Consider the following 18,843-nt stretch of genomic DNA (forward strand, 5'->3'; position numbering starts at 1 on the left):
TAGTTCGATTCTATTTATCCTTACCTGTTTTACAGCGTTGCGAAGTGTTTGGTGAAGTTTGGTACGTTTGATTTTGGGGCGCTTCAGATTTTGGAACACTTGAAATTTTAGGACACTTAGGACACTTGGAAATTTTGGGATTTTGGGTCACTTGGAAATTTTGGGATTTTGGGACACTTGGAATTTTAGGATTTTATGTCATTTGGGATACTTGGGATATTTGGAAATTTGGGGATTTTGGGACACTTGGAAATTTGGGGATTTGGGACACTTGGAAATTTAGAGATTTTGGGACACTTGGAATTTTAGGATTTTATGTTATTTGAGACACTTGGGATATTTGGAAATTTTTGGATTTTGGGACACTTGGAAATTTGGGGATTTGGGACACTTGGAATTTTAGGATTTTATGTCATTTGGGACACTTGGGACACTTGGGACACTTGGAAATTTTGGGATTTTGGGATACTTGGAAATTTGGGGATTTGGGACACTTGGAAATTTTTGAATTTTGGGACACTTGGAATTTTAGGATTTTATGTCATTTCGGACATTTGGGATATTTGGAAATTTTGGGATTTTGGGACACTTGAAATTTTAGGACTTTGAGACACTTGGGACACTTAGGTTACTTGGAAATTTTGGGATTTTAAGACACTTCAAATTTTAGGACTATAAATCACTTGGGACACTTGGAACTTTAAGACTTTAGGACTTCGAAACATTAGAACTTTGCGACACTTAGAATTTTGGGATACTTGAAATTTTAGGACTTTAGGACACTTAGGACACTTGGGACACATGGAACACTTGCAAATTTGGGGATTTTGGGACACTTGATAATTTAGGAGTTTAAGTCACTTGAGACACTTGGGACACTTAGAACTTTTGAGACTTTGAGATACATGTGATATTGGGACATTTTAAATTTTAAAACTTTAGGACATTAAAGTCTTTGAGGCATAGGAACTTTGGGACTTTGAGACACAGGATTTTGGCACATTTCAAACTTCAGGAGCTTAAGACACTTGGTACACTTATAATTTTAGAACACTTGGGAAAATGTTTGGAACATTTGGAACATCTAGTACTTTAAAACACTTGGGACTTTAAGTCACTTTGAACTTCTGGAGTTTAGGATTTGAGGACACTTAGGACTCTGAGATACATGAGACTTTGAAACATTGTTACTCAAAAACTTTAATTGGAAGTTGTAGATTTAAACTTGGAACAAAGGTATTTGAAGAAAATTACAATTGCATCGTGTGATGATAAAAATTTTATTTACAAATGCGACAAATGTAGGAATTTTGGTTACCAGTGACATATCGGAGAGAAACGAGCGTCACAATCGGTCAATCATCGATCGATACTTTCATCCGCCTCAACAAATAATTTCTTCTCTCCCCAACTAGAACGCGCGAACGTTTTCGACTTGTACGTCCGCTCTCTCTCCCTGATATCACTGATAGAGGAGAGAATCACTGAGATGTAACAATAATAAACTTTACATTAAATACGATTAGAATCTAGCTATTTTTAAGGGCTATGCGGAGTGTTACAATAATAGAAATATTCATTTTCCAAGGAGAAAAGGATTCTTGCGGGACACGTTTTTTTTTTAATTTGGAAAAATGGTGGGACGGGGCGTGTCGAAAGGGGCGGAAGGGGAAGGGGAAATATACTTTTTTTTTCGTTTGAAGTTTCAAAGGATAACATCACAGCATTGACATATCAACATCGAAACGATCAGAGCATCACGCCTCTCGAGAATCACCGACGATAAAACGAAATCAAATATCTGCTTCGAAGCTTCAAGCGACAGAAAGTCGAGGAAAATCGTCGAGGAACTCTGGAGAGGCGTGCTGCCACGGCCGTAGCACTTTTCATTTTTGCTATAGAACAATTTACAACATCTCGATAATTAATCGCCTCAATTCCGTCTCCGAATAACCGCAGTTCTCGCACATTAAACCGCAAATCCTCATCTCTTTCTCTCACACGCATTCATTCACCGTTCACACTGTCGTACATCTCGTTTGATTCATCAAACCAGAAACCAATACCGAAAACGACCGACACAATTGTTTCCACTCTTTCTCCTCTTGCACTCGTATTTGCTCTCCGGTGCGAACAACAATGAAATTAAAACGAATCTCGCTCGTCCCTTCTCTCACTCTCTCATCGCAACCAAGAGCAATCGCACGAGGGGAATAATAGACAATATACACAGGAAAAAACCTTTGATCCAACGAACCAGCCGCAAAAGAAAAATGACCGAGGACGTGGGTGCGCGCCCGCGTTTCTTCACAAGAGAAAAGAAATACAAAATTGTACGTAAGTACACGCGCGTGTCGTGCACGTGGGCCAACTGCGTACTACCTCCTCGTGGGAAAGCACGCAATAAATTTGAACACGTTTTCTTTCTTTTTATGACTCACAGGCGACAGGACGAAGTCCTCGGAGCCGGTTTGATTCGAATCGACGATCGTTCGGACGGCGTTGCAATTTGTGGATCGTGACACGTCGATGACGCCATTTTGTTCGCGATGGAGTTACGATTTGGCGTTCATCAATTTTTGTAGAGCTGCTGCTGTCGATATCAAGAAGTTTGACAATTCGGAATATCGTTTCGGTTGAAGTTTATTTACGATTTTGAAGTTTATTTTCAAACTTCAGCAACCTGACGCAATTTTTTATCGTTCAATTGTATTTGTCTTTATGAGCTTCAAATCTAACCTAATATCATCAACTTAACCTCCTACAAGGTCCTATATAATTCAGATCTATTCTTGTCTCAAATTAGGTTATGTTTGAACAAGGATAAAAAGATTTGAATAATAGAGTTGTGTGTCGGGGTGGATTAGATTAGATTTGAAATTTAAATGAGAACAAATCCAAACGATAAAATTATACAATTCTGTATCCCTTGGTCTTGACGCATGTCAATATTAGCAGCACCTCTATGACATGTGAACCCGCATGCGAACTTCTAACCTAAAGTAAGAATTACGTCACTTTCTATCAAATATAACAGAAAGTAGACAGAAATGTTGAGAAACGCCAAAAATCACGATCATCGAGTCAAATCGACAATGGCACCCGCGTCTCAATTCTCTGTACACATTTTCGAAATCATAGTGTAACACGGCCAACAATATTTATTGCGAATGCCTTAAGGCTCGTTACAGGGACAGGCGTTTCGCGATATCTCTAAGCATACCGAGAGACGATCCCCATCGACCGAGGGTTGTTCGATTACCCGAAACACGCAATATACTTTCGACATACGAACGGAACAGAGAAAAATCGTTCGACCCTCCACCGATGCGTCGTACCCGATTTTTTTGGACCTTCCAACCATCGTAATAGGGTTGCGTTCGTGGATGGCGTCGATCGCACGAAAATCGTTCGTCGCGACGCCGATAAGCAGGCTTTTTATTTAATCAACAACGTTCACGTGCACACGGTGCAACCAACGCGGATATAACTTCACTCCCACGTAATTAAAGAATCAATTCGCGCCCTGTTTCAACGAATTGTACGCTCATTTACACCCGGAAAGGTTCACTCTCGCTTCCAGTCTTCCCTCTCTCGCTTTCCAATCTTTTAAACCAGCGGTGGCGAAAATTTTTGGGACACCTTTGTAAATCATTCATCGATCGTTAATAAAACTTCGAAATTAACATGAGAGTAATATTCAGGTTTAACCGGGAAAATTCGATGAGTTTTAATTCTATAAGGAGAACAAAATATGAAGCTGATATGAAGGCTAGAGCAATAAAAATCTTGATAAGTTTTGCATATAATAGTGTGTATGTAAAAATGACTAAACCTCACCACCACTGTTCTAAACTGTGTTTAAAACATCGTTAGTCTTGTAGTGTTCCCGATTGGACTTTCAGCGTTCCCGTTATCGCGTATCCGTTCGATTTTTGCTATTTTCTGTGTACATTTTTTTATAAGATTTTTTGGTGATTTTTTGTGGGGGGACAGGTGGCGATTTCTCTTGTCTTCTCTAGATAGGTGTGATCTTGCACGCATCGAGCGTCACGCGCGAGCCGTAACTATAGATCGTTTACGAAGAGACAACTACGAAGAGATTTATTTACGTAAACCCGAATTGTTGTCGATTAAGCTACGATTTCTTATCTCTTTCGTCTGACGTTAATTTAGCGAGCTAGTGGACGTTTACAGATTCTCGAACACTATTTCTCGATACACCGAAAGAAAGAACGGACCGGAAGCCGCTAACACTTCTAAACTGAAATTGTACGTACAAGCCGACGCGACGGAATGCTCGCTTGTTCCGTTTTTCAAGTAGCTACGAAATCGTTCTCTACGAGAATATTCATGTCGGTATGTGTGTATGTTGTACTTGTGTCACTGTAACACGCCCTAAACATGTCTTCGTTTCAGGTCTGCGTGATGTGGGTTTCTATCGCTGCCTATCGCGAGAGACTCTTTACAAAATATTATACAAAATTTCCAATAATTCTAACAACCTCGTCGCACGTTTCCTCTATCGATCGCTTTAATTACGTCGGTAGCGCCTACACAGCTAACGACTCGAAAATCAGTTGATCTACGCTATATGCATAGTTACTCTCCAGGAACGAAGCGGAAACTCGTTAAAATAATCGCCGAATCGCGTAGTAGCGCGGCGTTCCGCGCACGGATATCTTCGATCAGGCATGAAGAATCATAGTTCGAAAGAAATTCTGGCTACTACTGAGCATTCGTGTTCGATCGAACTCGAAACGAACGCGAAAAGGCAAACGCGCCTGTACACGAGTGGAAGCGTGAGTATCCTCGTGCAGGTATCTCATCGATCATCCTGTCAAATATATTTCACCTAATATTTACAAACGTCGGCTGCGAATGGATTTTTACGATAATCAGGCAATTTTCTGCCCGGAACGGTTTATTTTTTTTTACTCGGCGAATATCGAACGACGCAATCGTTCCGCACGGTACTTCGCTTTTTTCGTCTCGTTTTCTTCTTGTAATTTCCTTACAAAAAAAATCTCCTTGCCTAAAGGTAAAAGAGTGAAACTTTCAACGTCGACAAGCGAAATCAAGCGCCTCGGAAATTCGTTAACAGCAAGCGAAGATTTAGAAAATTATCGAAGGCTGATCTTCGCACGAACATCTATCTAATCGTTAAGGCGCCACGCAGATTCCAGTCGAGGAATGTTTCGCGTAAACATCCACTCGATGATACCTGGGCGCTGGTAAATTTTAATGGACATTGGCGTAACTGCAGTGCAGGGTGGGTCTTAGTAGGCTGGACATTTTTAGAGTTAGTTATTAAATATTTAAGTACGAAGTTTCGGAATTTATGGGAGTGTTGTATATTTGCAGATTTTTTAAGACTAAACGTTTTCAGATTGTTAATTCTTAAATTTATAATTCTTGAAAATCTAAGTTTGAAGTGCACTCTTAGGTCAGCAACTTATAAAATTTCTGATTCTTAAATTCTCAATTTATTAATTTCCAGTTGGTAATTCTGTAAATGTTCAATTTCTATATCTTCACTTCTCAAGGTTCTAAATTTCAAACCCTTAATTCCGAGATCCTCAATACTTAAATCCCCAGTTTCAAGATTCCCAATGCTCAAATTCCTAATCCACAATTTTGCAATTCTCAAGCCTCCAATTTCTAAATTTTCAATTTCTCAAAACCCCAATTTCTCAAATTTTCAATCTCTCAAGTTCCCAATCTCCCAAATTCCCAATATTTCAAATTCCCAATTTTTCAAATTTCCAATCTCCCAAATTCCCAATTTCCCAAATTTCCAATCTCCCAAATTTCCAATCTCCCAAATTTCCAATCTCCCAAATTTCCAATCTCCCAAATTTCCACTCTCCCAAATTCCAAATCTCCCAAATTTCCACTCTCCCAAATTCCAAATCTCCCAAATTTCCACTCTCCCAAATTCCAAATTTCTCAAATTTCCACTCTCCCAAATTCCCAATCTCTCAAATTCCCTATCTTCCAAATTCCCATTCTCCCAAATTCCCACTCTCCCAAATTTCCACTCTCCCAAATTCCCAATCTCTCAAATTCCCTATCTCCCTAATTTCCACTCTTCCAAATTCCCAATCTCTCAAATTCCCACTCTCCCAAATTCCCAATCTCCTAAATTCCCAATTTGTCAAATTCCCACTCTCCCAAATTGCCACTCTCCCAAATTCCCACTCTTCCAAATTCCCAATCTCTCAAATTCCCACTCCCAAATTCTCACTCTCCCAAATTCCCGATCTCTCAAATTCCCACTCTCCCAAATTCCCATTCTCCCAAATTCCCATTCTCCCAAATTCCCACTCTTCCAAATTCCCAATCTCTCCTATTCCCACTCTCCCAAATTCCCAATCTCTCCTATTCCCACTCTCCCAAATTCCCAAATCGTCAATATTTAAATTTCCAATCCTCCATCTTCCCAATTTCCAAATTTCCCAACTCCTAAATCCCCAACTCCTCAGTCCTCTTCCCAAAATCCGAACTTCGAAGTTAACACCCAGTCCACCCCGCAAAAACCTAAAGCTACGCCAATGAACAGTGTAAACGCGCTGAAAAAAGATTCGCGTCTGTTCAGCACGCGAACACCTGGCTAATATAATCTTCCCGCGCCAATCATTTGTGGTGGCGAATAAACAACGAGTCTGACGAGAAATCACTTTCAATTACTCTCGATCGGAACGAGGATCGCTGACAAAATGGCGCCTCCTTCGCGGCAATTCGAGAGAACAAACGGAACAACGTCGAAAGAAGGAGGCGATCCACAGGTTCGAGTTTCGTGAAAGAAAAAGCTCGAACAACGATCGATCCGCGTGAAAATTGGCATCAAATGTGCATCAGCTTCGAAACAATAAAGCTTGACTAAAATTCACACAGCATGCGGCAAATTGTCATAAAAGCACGCTATTCGAACGTAATCATTTTTGGAACGCCTCGTTCCTACCTAAAGTGTTTCTTCAAAATTCTTCATTTTTTAAGAAACGTGCCATTAACCCTTCCAGTGCTATACGTTCAAAAATCGATGCACTTCGAGCACTGTAATATCGTGTTGGTGCAATTATTAAATTAGATATTTCTTATTTCGTTCCATCACGTATCGATAATATTAATATGAGTGTAACCAGGGGAGGGTAGAATCTTAAGATCGATTTATTTTTACAAAATGCTAATCAACATAATTGCAATTAAATCTAACGAGAGTAAATTGAACTTCTTTCTAGAGTAAAGGTCACTTTTAGAAGAGTGGCTACATACATAATTAAAACTGTGCAAAATTTTGCATATTTATCAAAATTATTTAGCAATGAAAGGGTTAAAAAACGAACACGAGTTCGTGTTATCAGCCACGATCCACGCAATCGATGTGTCTGTGTACGTGTGTCAATAATGTATTTGTTAAATACAAGTTTGCAGGAAATATAGTGCATCAAAAGCGTCCAGAGGACTGAAAATGTGTTCGAACAATGATAATCTCACAAATAAGTTTTAGTGTAGAAAGTGATCCTCGATGCAGCTGACAACACTGCGGCAATCGAAACGAAAAGGACTCGTTTTTTTTTTTTAAAGGCTTCTTACAATATGTACACGGTATAACTATTGGATTCGTTTATCTATGGTATAGTATCTTCTTCATTCTTTCTCTTTCTCTCACCCTTTCACTCTGTCTCTCTCACTCTACTTTTTTTCCTGTACTTTACCTCGATCGGAATTTTTTGTCGAGCGACAGAGATGGAAGTGTTCACCGCGTATACAATATATTCATATTTATATATTATTATTTATGTATGTATACTATATACACAAAGTAGTGTTCAATGTGTTGCTGTGTGTGTGCACGTACACCGTCAGCCAAAACCGTGGGATCTTCATCAAAATTACGTCTCGAAATACTTTATATAAATTATATTCTCTAATCGCAAAAGATATGTCGTATAATTCGTATAAATTTGCTAATACGCTACTCTTTTAACCTCTTCAAGATGGCTGCCACACTTCAGTTATTTTTAAGTTTAACCTATGGCTACATATGTTTTCTGTTAACGCTTCTGGAACTTTTAATTACCATTTAAAGTAAGTAGAATTAAAATCTATTTCGATAAAAATTGAAGAGGTTAATGCATTCGAAATAGACCTATTTTCCTATTTTAAGAAGTCAAGGCTTGAAATAGTGAGATTAAAATTTGAAAATCTTCTAAAATCTTTCATCTACCGACTTGCATTCGAACTTGAACTTCAATAAATAATTTTCGTAACTTGATAAATAGAACTGATTAAAAAAGTAGGAAAATTTCGTAGTATAACACGTGCAAGATCTAAAGTTATCTTATTTTATAAAAGAAAGAACGTCTTAGATCTACAATTGGTCTACAGTAGATTGAATTAGCTAATTGCAAATATTTTAAAGAATTCGATTCTACGTCTTTGGTCCCACACTTTTGACCGATAATGTACACGCGTGTGTGTGCATGTCCTTTTCGTGTCGCGTGTGTTTAGTGTTCTGTTCCACGTAATAGACTCTAATAAAACGTATAAACACGTCAACCTAGCGCGGCGATCGTCAACGCGCTTCGATAGTCGAAAACTTTCAACTGTTCGATTATTATCACGATGATCTGATCCCAACCCATCGCCACGCGTTAATTCGTCTTTGCACCGATTCGAAATCGTTGAAAATTCGTTTCGAGCTTCGTCGCGATTTCCTCTAAGAAAATTCCTAATATAGAATTTATCCGTACGGTCGATTCTAAAACAATATTCGACTAGAGTGACTTTCTTCGTGTTCTTTTTTCTTCGTCGTTTCCTCCTACGAGTCGACTATCATTGTTCTCACGGCCGAATTGAAAGAATACTACGCAAAAATTCGTATCTCGAAATTTTCTCGTAACAATGTCTCTTCCTTTTTCCTTCGTCTACCTAATTTTTCGAGCGAAGATCTCGTGCCTTTGAATACCTGTTGCCGATTCACAAAGCTCTCCTAGGTAATTCGCAATCACGAAGCTTTAATTTGCTTCTCGTGGGGGTGGGTATAGGGGCCCGGGAGGAGTGAGCGCAAAAATTAAGGCCCCAGGGCTCTTTTTTCTCTTTTTATCTTTCTCTCTTTCCCTCTCTCCCTTGCTCTCATTCAAGATTTCTTTGATTTTTAATTATACTCATCTCGTTGAGCTGGTTCCGCGAATGGGGGATTTATCCTGTGCGTACCATATCGACTAGGACATTCGATTATTGTTTTTTCAACCCCGCCCATCGTTTGCGGAATTCCTGTTGGGAAAAATGCTCGTGAAAGTTTTCGCTGGCTAATCTCCTATGTTTCTCTCACTCGCTCGCATTCTTTCACTCTCGATATTCTCGAACGGGGACAGAAAAGCCATATTTTCTTTTTTTCACAACAACGTTGCATGACAAGGATTCTACGTTATTCCTATCGTTTACGTTCGAATGGATCGTACGAAATTAAGGGGATTTATTCGAACGATACGAAAATAGAATCTACGGATCTGTGGGTCTTGAGATACGCCTCGTTAGAACGCATATACAATTTACCATAAAAATAGGACGCTGCTTCTTACTTCTCTCGAGGCTCGAAGACATTTTGTATCGTGGAGTCAGGCCCGAATCATAACACTTTACTGATTTCGCTATTTTTAGACTTCCAAGCCTCGGAAATTTTTAACCTTGCAATTTTTTAAGAGTTCAAATTTTTAATAGTCTTTCGGACATTTGTTGAAACTTTAAATCTTTAGAAGCTACACTTTTGTATTTTCGGACTTTGAGGTAATTTTAGTAATTCAGAGAAGGAGTTTGAGAAATGCAGACATTCTTGTGTTCAGTAATCCAGTCCTGACTAGCGTGCACGCATACAATCAAAAGTTTCCCTAGGAAAGATGACGTAGATCTTCAAGAATACACATTCAGTTTAAGTATTCGATTCAAAGCAAGTTCATTTAATAAGTAAAATGAACGTCGTGCAAGAAATGTTTAGACATAATAAATTGAGTGTTAAAAAGTATCGTCATTTTTCCTAGCGAAACACCACAATACGCCCCACTTCCAGTTTTCAAATTGCAAGTAATAGTCTTGGGCACCACGTAACATACTCGAAAAATGATTATTATATTATCTTATTTGGCTAGGTGTTATTCGATATAATTGTGCGTTATTTCGTTATATGGCTATGAAAATATGACAGGCAATTTTACCATAACCTTTCAATATCAGAATATCTTAGACTTATCTCAGAATTACTTGATTACTTCCTTAATTTCTCTGCGTTATTTCTAAAACAAAAGTAGCAAATTATTTTATCAAACGTGCCCAAGAATATATTCAGCAAAAATAAAACGACTGGCACAGTTTCTGAATCTCTCATAGCGTGCACGCTTCACGATACAATAGTCGTACGATGTAGAAAATCTGCATGACGGCATATCAATTACCGGCGATAAAACGAAAGAAGGGAACAGAATTTCGTGGAGCCTGGCGGTAGCGAAGCGTATACTGGGCTAGCGTAATCGGAAAATGAACGATTGTTACGGGTAGCGGACAGGAAAGAAACCCCACTAACAGACCAGAGCGACAAATTTCGCTAAGGTAGCATTATAAGCACTTCGTACGTTCAGTAGCGTACCAGGTGGCGACCCCACTAAAGAGCAGTGGTGCGCAGGTGGGGACAGCGCTGTAGCGACAGGCCCCGGGGCCCCAGCTCCTAAATGGCATTCAATGCGCGCGGGTCTTGCTGCTGGCGACGCCTCGATGCACTGCCATAATCGACGCCACCAACGTACGATTCCTCCTCGGTGCCATAATCGTGTTCGCCACGATCACCACGATCACGATCCATCCTCTCCAACCTCGATCTTCTCGTTCCTTCGCTCACGTGTCCGCCGCTGTACGAGCCCGATCCTGGATTTTAACAAACTTGTCATTTCTCCATCAAACTTCTCCACACACTTTGCCTGAATTTCTGCAACTGTACCATCTGCTTTATGTGGTACTGGTTTCGTTACAGACATTCGGCAATTATCAAAAATTCGAAAGGGCAGTGATGACATATTCTTAAACTCTCAAGATGAAATGTACAATTGTATTTCGAATAGGGAAGATTTGTAGCAATATATTCGTAGTAATATTTTACGTAGTCGTTATATTACCACCTTCATTATTATGTGTACTTAACATGTCTGACGGTCGCCATTTTCTATGGTAACGTCCTCCATGCTCAGCAGTATACACTAGCGACACTATCTCAGTACTGTACAGTTGTTTTGATTTCATATTCATATGTGGCAATGAAATTTGACTTTAATGCAATATTTGATAGTAATGAAACTTGACTTTAATGCAATTCTTGATAGTAATGCAATTTGACAATAACGCAAAACAAAATGAAATACTATTTGTAACATCACTTCCTTTCGACTTTTAATTTCCCAAGCTCGACGTAACAGGGCAAAATTAATTTTCTCCAGTCGTTAAACATTACGTCGAACTTGAGACGAGTTTCGTTGTTTTCACTCCAAAAAACTATATTATCAGAGAGAATGTTACTTCGATTACAGTTAATGGTCACTGTCAAACGGTGAGGAACCAATCAATCCACCTACTACGTGTCACATATCTAAGAACACTGAAAACACCTCACACTACTAACAGTAAGTTGCATGCAGGGCTAGCTATGCAAAAAGACCGGAAAAAAAGGCAAAATAAAAAACGAGAAGGGAAAATACACGCTGCAAAGACTCCGACGTTCGAGTTGTATCCTTGCGTGGGAGCGCAAGAAATCGAGGAACTCTAAAAACTTTCAAGTCCATCCTTCCGTGGACTCGTTTCGCGAGCGAGCGAACGGAAAAAAAATAGAAACATTCGCGGAACGAGATTCTCGCGTTAGAAAAGGATTGAGGGGCACAAAAACAAGCCAATGTCCCAAAAGAAGGATTTCGAAGATCCTGTTCGAAGGAAACCCGCGAACGAGGTACAATTAATGTCGACAACTTTTCTCGTTAATGCCTCTAACACGTTAAACTACTCTATCCTCCTAATCTATATTGAGAAGGGTTGGTGAAGGGCTTTTGCGAGACAGACAATAAAAAAATTGACAAATAAAAGGAACCAGAGTCAACAAAATCTGAATCTTAACCCTTTAACGCTTAGTCGCTTGATTTTGTTAATTTGATTACTTGACGAGTGGTGAGACGTTGGGACTGTAGATGGCTCTATCGCGACTCGAGAAGGAATACAAAATGGTGGCTTGAGACTTGAAACTTCCAAGAACTTCCACAAAATATTCAAAGTACCAAAGTAAATTTTGAAGTACCAGATCATCAAATATTTCTAAAATCGAAAGTTCGAAGGTTTCAAAGTTCCAAACCCACAAATGACCAAAGTTCTAAAGTTTCAAAATATCAAAATTGTAACGAAGCAAAATTTTAAAGTAACAAAATCCCAAAGTCCCAAAATCCGCCATTCGAAGATTGAAAGATCATCATGGTACAAATACGCAAAATACTAACTGGGTCAAAATGTGGGTGACAGCGTTAAGGGGTTAATGACGAACTTAGACTATAACGAAAGAAAACGGTCCCGAAAAACGGAGCCGAAAGAATAAAAAAAGGAACAAACAGATAAAACGAGGAGGAATATCGTGGGTGTCGTGACGAACAAAAGTAATCGTAATACATAATAAATCATAAATCCTTCTCTTTGGGCAAGAGAAACAGGTAGGTCCCGTTCACCGGGCCCATGCACCAAACCCGTCTGTACTTACAACGCGACCTCATAAAGGAGGTTTCCCTATTACACACAGTCTCTAATTCTCTCAATATCCTCGTATTAAGGAGTTGGTCGGGGAGGACGAGTTGCACAATTCATCGGTCGGTCTACCCCGTTAAATCTCATCCGTGATGAGGGAGGAAGTGTGGAACAGGTCGGTCGTATATTTTCAAGGCCGACCCTCGTTGTACGTGAGAGCATTTTCTTAGCTCGACTCTTTGGGCTTGTTCTCGTCACCCCGACCATAGGTGAACTGGCCCTGTTTTCGGATGACTCCCGTGGCAGCCACCGCCTCCACGGCTTTTACACGTAAACAAAGAGAACATCGGAGTCAGAGCTGATTGCCAATTTTGCGTGAACCTGGCCTATCGATACTGTTCAATTTTTATTACGTTATTTTCGTGATCTGTACCGGGTCTCCGTCTCGTTGACAATATGAATGCAAAGCGTGGAGTGAAACGAGGAGGAGCTTTGGGAGGTGATACGGTTAGGACATTTAGGCTGTAGCTAGGGTGGTCAGTCTTGCGTAGCGCACACGGGTGGATCTCGAATGACAACCCTCGACTGATACATTTTTATAAATTGGAAAAATTACTCATACTACCTCTAATCTTTTGACGAGTCTATTTCCATAAGTGACATCATTAGATTCATAGTATCTTCATCTCACATAAGAAACTCCATAAAATATTATAATACCAAACTAATATAATTTGTGCAAAATAAGAGACATACATGTCATACTCAGTCTACTGATATCCACTTCCACAACTCTATAATTGAACCCAAAGTTGTAATTTTAAATAAACTGTGACAAATGTAAGTAAAGGTAAGTCGATATCAATCGAGGGTCAGTATGATAAAATGTATATGATCTATAAGGTGCAACGGCCTTCGTGCTGGTTTTCTGCAAAACTTCTCATCCACCACCTGATCGAATTCTAATGAATATTAATTAGCGGCGATGAAATCCACTCGTGTCAAGGTAATTGAGAGCGCAGCGTGCACGAGGTAAGCTGCAGCTAAAGAATGTGATAAACGATCATATAGATGAGGTGAATGCATAAAGATCGTATGATCCGTTTCTTTCTCGTGTCGGAGAGCAGGAAAGGGAGTAGATGAACAAAGAAAAAACAAGATGAACACGTGGTTGAAACTAACGAGAGCAAGCGCGCCATTGTCTTGCTGCGGTTGATACAAGTTTGCCGATCCATACATTGTCGCTGAAAAGAAATTCAATGTAAAGGTGTCTTGCTTCTTCATCGATCACTCGTCCGTGACGATATCATCTATGCATAATTCTCGATCTCTTGAATAATCTTAAAGACTGCTAGTTTCGACCGGTAGAACGCGGAAGTACTTGTGCTGTTTGCTCTCTCGAGTGATATACGTCGATCGTGAAATTCAGATACGTTAGAGCAACTATATAAAGACCACGAAATTATAGCTCGAGTATTCTGTTTTCACTTTTAAATGAATCTATTAAAATGTTTATGTACCTTCTCATAAAGTTGTAAATCAGTGCTGTTTTTATGACGCGTATTAAATTGGCAAAAATCAGATTTTACCATCGACAGTGTATATTTTATGAGTTCTGTAAATTTGAAGTCTTTTTAGATATAAGCTCTTCATGAATTTAGATCTCTAAGTTCAGGATCACCCTAAAAGTTCAGAATTTTTTTAAGTTTAAAATCTCCCTAAGATTGCATTCTTGCTAACAATTACCGATCCTCAGATTAGAATTTCCTTAAGCTTGAGTCCCAACTTCGTCCTTTAAACTACGATAAAAATTATTTTAGTCAATATTTTAACCAATAGGTTACTACATCAGAAGTTGCCAATTTCACTTTGATATTCAACACAAAAATAAATGTGATACCTGAACCGATCGAAACGACATAAAAGTAGAGCGGAGAAATTACAAGAAAAAGTAAGATATTTTCTACGTCGTTTAATGTGCATTCGACGGCAAACGTGCCTTCGTATATCGAACGTATCGTAATAATTTACAAGGCTGAGTATAGGTTGTATAACCACTAGCAGTCTTTTTCGATAAGAATAACTCTACATTCTAACATGAGTTCATGCAACGACTACGTGCAGCTAAATGATACCAGTTACTACACACGTGTTTCATTACTAGCTTCGAATGTCGATAGTATCCTCAAGAAATACATCGTACGTTATCAAAGTTTCTAAAAGAATCTTTCTTCAAGCGAGTAACGTAACACTGCGCGGTGGTTAACTCGTGGAGAAGGATTTTTGTTAGATGATTTGTTGGTTTAATTGGGGCTTAATTTTTAAAATTCTCAGTCTGAATTGTTGGTCCTAGAAATATTATTGGAATCTAGAAATATTACAGTATTTGTCATATTATATGTCTTCATGTTTTTATTTTAACCCCTTAGCTTACAATGACGCCTCAGAGACGTCATAAGTCTGTCAGGTCAAATATAAACAAGACGATCTTTATGGCACGTATAGTTGGAAATTAAATCGTAAGACAAGGGGTTAACTATCGAATGATTTCGTAATCTAAAAGCTGTTAAAATATTTATTTTGTTGGATGATTACACACTCGGAAGAGAATTGAAAAAATTAAGGGAATAATTAGGGAGGGTTCGAGTCACCAGCCTCGTGACGTGTACCTGAAGAGGCAAGATGTTAGTCGATACCTTGTTAAAGAGTCTCGAACTATAATCGACCTATTGTCATGACTATCGAGGATCTAAATGAAGACTACAAAGGATAACCATGAAGAATGATAATCTGTCCAAACGACGATACGCGTTCGATCGATTCCCAAAAGCTGAATACCCTGAAGATCCCCTACGGCCGTCGACTCCATTCTCCGCGATAATGAAACGTAGAAAATTTCGAAACTACGTAGTCGACGGAATCGCACGATCTGACGACGTTGTCGGAATGAACGGGATACCTGATGTGACGCGAGGTGTCAACGCATCCACGGGTACATCGGGTGCAGGAATGGGACGTGGCACGGACGCGATCACGGGAGGATGCGTGGCTCTCCAGTAAGCTTCCAGGTACTCGGCCACGTGCTCGCAAGCCTCCTCCAGCTGATTCTCATCCAGGATCACGTCGAACATCTCCGGCGGACACTGGGCCAACTTCTCCGCTGCTACCATTTGTACGTTCAGGTGTCTGATTTGCGACTTGCCACGCGTTTTGATCAACCTTTGCAGCACTTTCGGCGACGAGATCTTCAGGTAGACGATCGTTGGCGCTAGACTGGTCTTCGCTAATTGCGACGGGTGATTTATGGTGTCGCAGTCGAGTACCACTAACTGGAAGCCGAACAGATACGATCAAGGATGGATTTAAGGGATGATGATCGTTTAATTACCTGCAACGTTCTGGCCAGCTCGAAAATCCTCTCGATCTCCGCTTGAACCTCCGCCAGACAGCTGCTCCTACTGGTGGATCGTTCCATGATCGCTCTTTTTGTTGGATTATTTAGCAACGATCTCTTCGCTAGCGAAATGTCTGCCATTACCCTAGTGATAATTATTCTGCAACCAGAGCTTTAATTACTATTTCTCTTCGGCAGTTGAGATTCGTTTGGTAATTATAGAATAGGTATTCAAGTATTGATTTTCTTTTACACTTTATTGCACGGATATGTGATAAAGAATGTCTGCAACGAAACTTCTGAGGAAACAATACACACATTTACTTGATACATTGTTATTTATACTGTATTATAACATTGTTATAAGTCGTGTAATATAAATGAAACGTCTAGCCATTTTTAGCAAACTGAACATCAAATGTGACATCAAATGTGACATCGAATATGACATCAAATGTAACATCGAATGTGACATTTTGTAATATGGCGTCAGTAAATCATCTAGCCTAATATATAATTACCATGTTAGCAGAGAATGAAGTTAGAGGTGAACTAACCTGCCAGCAAACCGATGCTTCAAAAAATCAAACAGCGCCTTCTGCATCATATCCGTGACCTGATAACCCTTCAACGAAGGACCAACCAGGACAACAGGCCTCATGGAAGGTACCACGTCATACGGTGTAGTCGTCTCCTGAAAACCCACGAACAAAGTTAAATCAGCTTCGATCGAGACGAGCCTTAACCAGGATCAGCCCTACGAATAGTCTCACTTACGTCGGACTTCGTAAGCACGGAATGCAACATCAAAAACATTGAAAACAGTTAATGGCCACGTCAAGTGGAGACATGCGACCTACTCTGCACGGCCAAAGTAAGTACATACTTGCTGATAATGTCGCTTCGAATAATTCTTCAACTTCTAAAAGGCACTTTGGCCAAGCAGTGTGTACGATAACTACGATCGACCTAAACTATCAACGACCTCCTACGGACTAATCTCACCTAGAAGCTATTCTACGACATTCTGCAAACAATTTTCTTGGGAAGAATCGTGTTTTTGGGAGATTAGGTTTTTACAGCTTTTAGTTTTCTTGGTTTATAAGCGACTAGCGATTATTCAAGTTGGGTTACCTTGAGTTTTAATTATTTAAGATAAGTTTGGTCAGATTTTTAGACTGCAAATTTGTGCAAACTGGTAACGGAGATTTCTGTTGTGGAGGTAGAGTTATTGTGGAGTTATCGATCGATGCTAGAAATTTTGAAATTTTATGGGTTTCTAAGGGTTCTTCAATTTTTGAGGACTTGTATTTTCATTCTGGTTGATAAATTTTGGAAGCTCTGGGTTTTCAAGTTTTTAAAAATGTAATTTTCAGATTAGTGATTTTGTAAGCTCCCAATTCTTTAATTCCTGAATTACTGAATCTTTAAGTTCTCAAACCCCAAACTATGAAATTAAGTATTTAAATTATGACATTTTCGAATTTCCAAATTTTCAAATCCATCTGTTCTTAGATCTCCAAACTTTCAAATCTTCAAATTTCCAATTTCTCAATCCCCAAATTCTCAAATTCCCAATTTCCAAATTTTCAAACCCACCAGTTCATCAATCTCAAACTTCCAAATCTTCAAATTTACAATTGCTTCAATCCCCAAATTCTCAAATCCCCATTTCCCAAATTTTCAAACCCACCAGTTCCTCAATCTCAAATTTCCAAATCTTCAAATTTCCAATTTCTTCAATCCCCAAATTCTCAAATCCCCAATTCCCAAAATAACAAAACCATCAGTTCTTCAATCTCTAAACTTCCAAATCTTCAAACTTACAATTGCTTCAATCCCCAAATTTTCAAATCCCCAATCCCCAAATTTTCAAACCCACCAGTTCTCCAATCTCAAATTTCCAAATCTTCAAATTTCCAATTTCTTCAATCCCCAAATTCTCAAATCCCCAATCCCCAAATTTTCAAATCCACCAGTTCTCCAATCTCAAATTTCCAAATCTTCAAATTCCCAATTTCTTCAATCCCCAAATTCTCAAATCCCCAATTCCCAAATTTTCAAACCCACCAGTTCATCAATCTCAAATTTCCAAATTTTCAAATTTACAATTTCTTCAATCCCCAAATTCTCAAATCCCCATTTCCCAAATTTTCAAACCCACCAGTTCATCAATCTTAAACTTCCAAATCTTCAAATTTCCAATTTCTTCAATCCCCAAATTCTCAAATCCCCAATTCCCAAATTTTCAAATCCACCAGTTCTCCAATCTCTAAACTTCCAAATCTTCAAATTCCCAATTTCTTCAATCCCCAACTTCTCTTTCCCCCAATTTCCAAATAATCTCTAAATTCTTAGATTTCCAAATTTTCCCTCAACTCCTAAATCCAAAAATTCCAACTTATCAAACCCGCAATTCTTATTATCCAAATTCCACATTTTTGTCTCTCACTCCCAAATTACCCATTTCGAGTCTACCAATTTTACTCGACTAATAACGTAAACAAGTACTAATTGTACCTTCTACAAATACCGACTAAAAGATCTTCCAATTCTCCATATCAACAGAAAAACAAATAATTCATTTAAATTCTTCAGGTCCACAGAGCAGTCAATAAGAGCATCGTCAACGAAGCTTACAGTTTGATCGTTCGCAGACAGAAATTATTATGCAAACTCTGTCC

At 39.1% G+C, this 18,843-nt stretch overlaps 1 protein-coding gene across 6 annotated transcripts in view; it reads right to left on the reverse strand.

Moving 5' to 3' along the window:
• Positions 1-1,261: 1,261 nt before the first annotated feature.
• The window catches only part of LOC100875269 (Ca2+-channel-protein-beta-subunit), a 44,578-nt gene continuing 26,996 nt past the window's right edge, over positions 1,262-18,843 (reverse strand). For all 6 annotated transcript variants that reach the window (XM_076532370.1, XM_076532368.1, XM_076532367.1 and 3 more), the window contains 4 exons: positions 16,717-16,853; positions 16,154-16,319; positions 15,725-16,094; positions 1,262-10,920 (listed from right to left, as the gene is read on the reverse strand). In XM_076532370.1, coding sequence (XP_076388485.1) covers positions 10,724-10,920; positions 15,725-16,094; positions 16,154-16,319; positions 16,717-16,853 — 870 coding nt within the window. In that variant the 3' untranslated portion in view covers positions 1,262-10,723. The remainder of the gene's footprint in view (positions 10,921-15,724; positions 16,095-16,153; positions 16,320-16,716; positions 16,854-18,843) is intronic.

The sequence above is a fragment of the Megachile rotundata genome, chromosome 6 (genome assembly GCF_050947335.1).
Source record: "Megachile rotundata isolate GNS110a chromosome 6, iyMegRotu1, whole genome shotgun sequence".
NCBI lineage: Eukaryota > Metazoa > Arthropoda > Insecta > Hymenoptera > Megachilidae > Megachile > Megachile rotundata.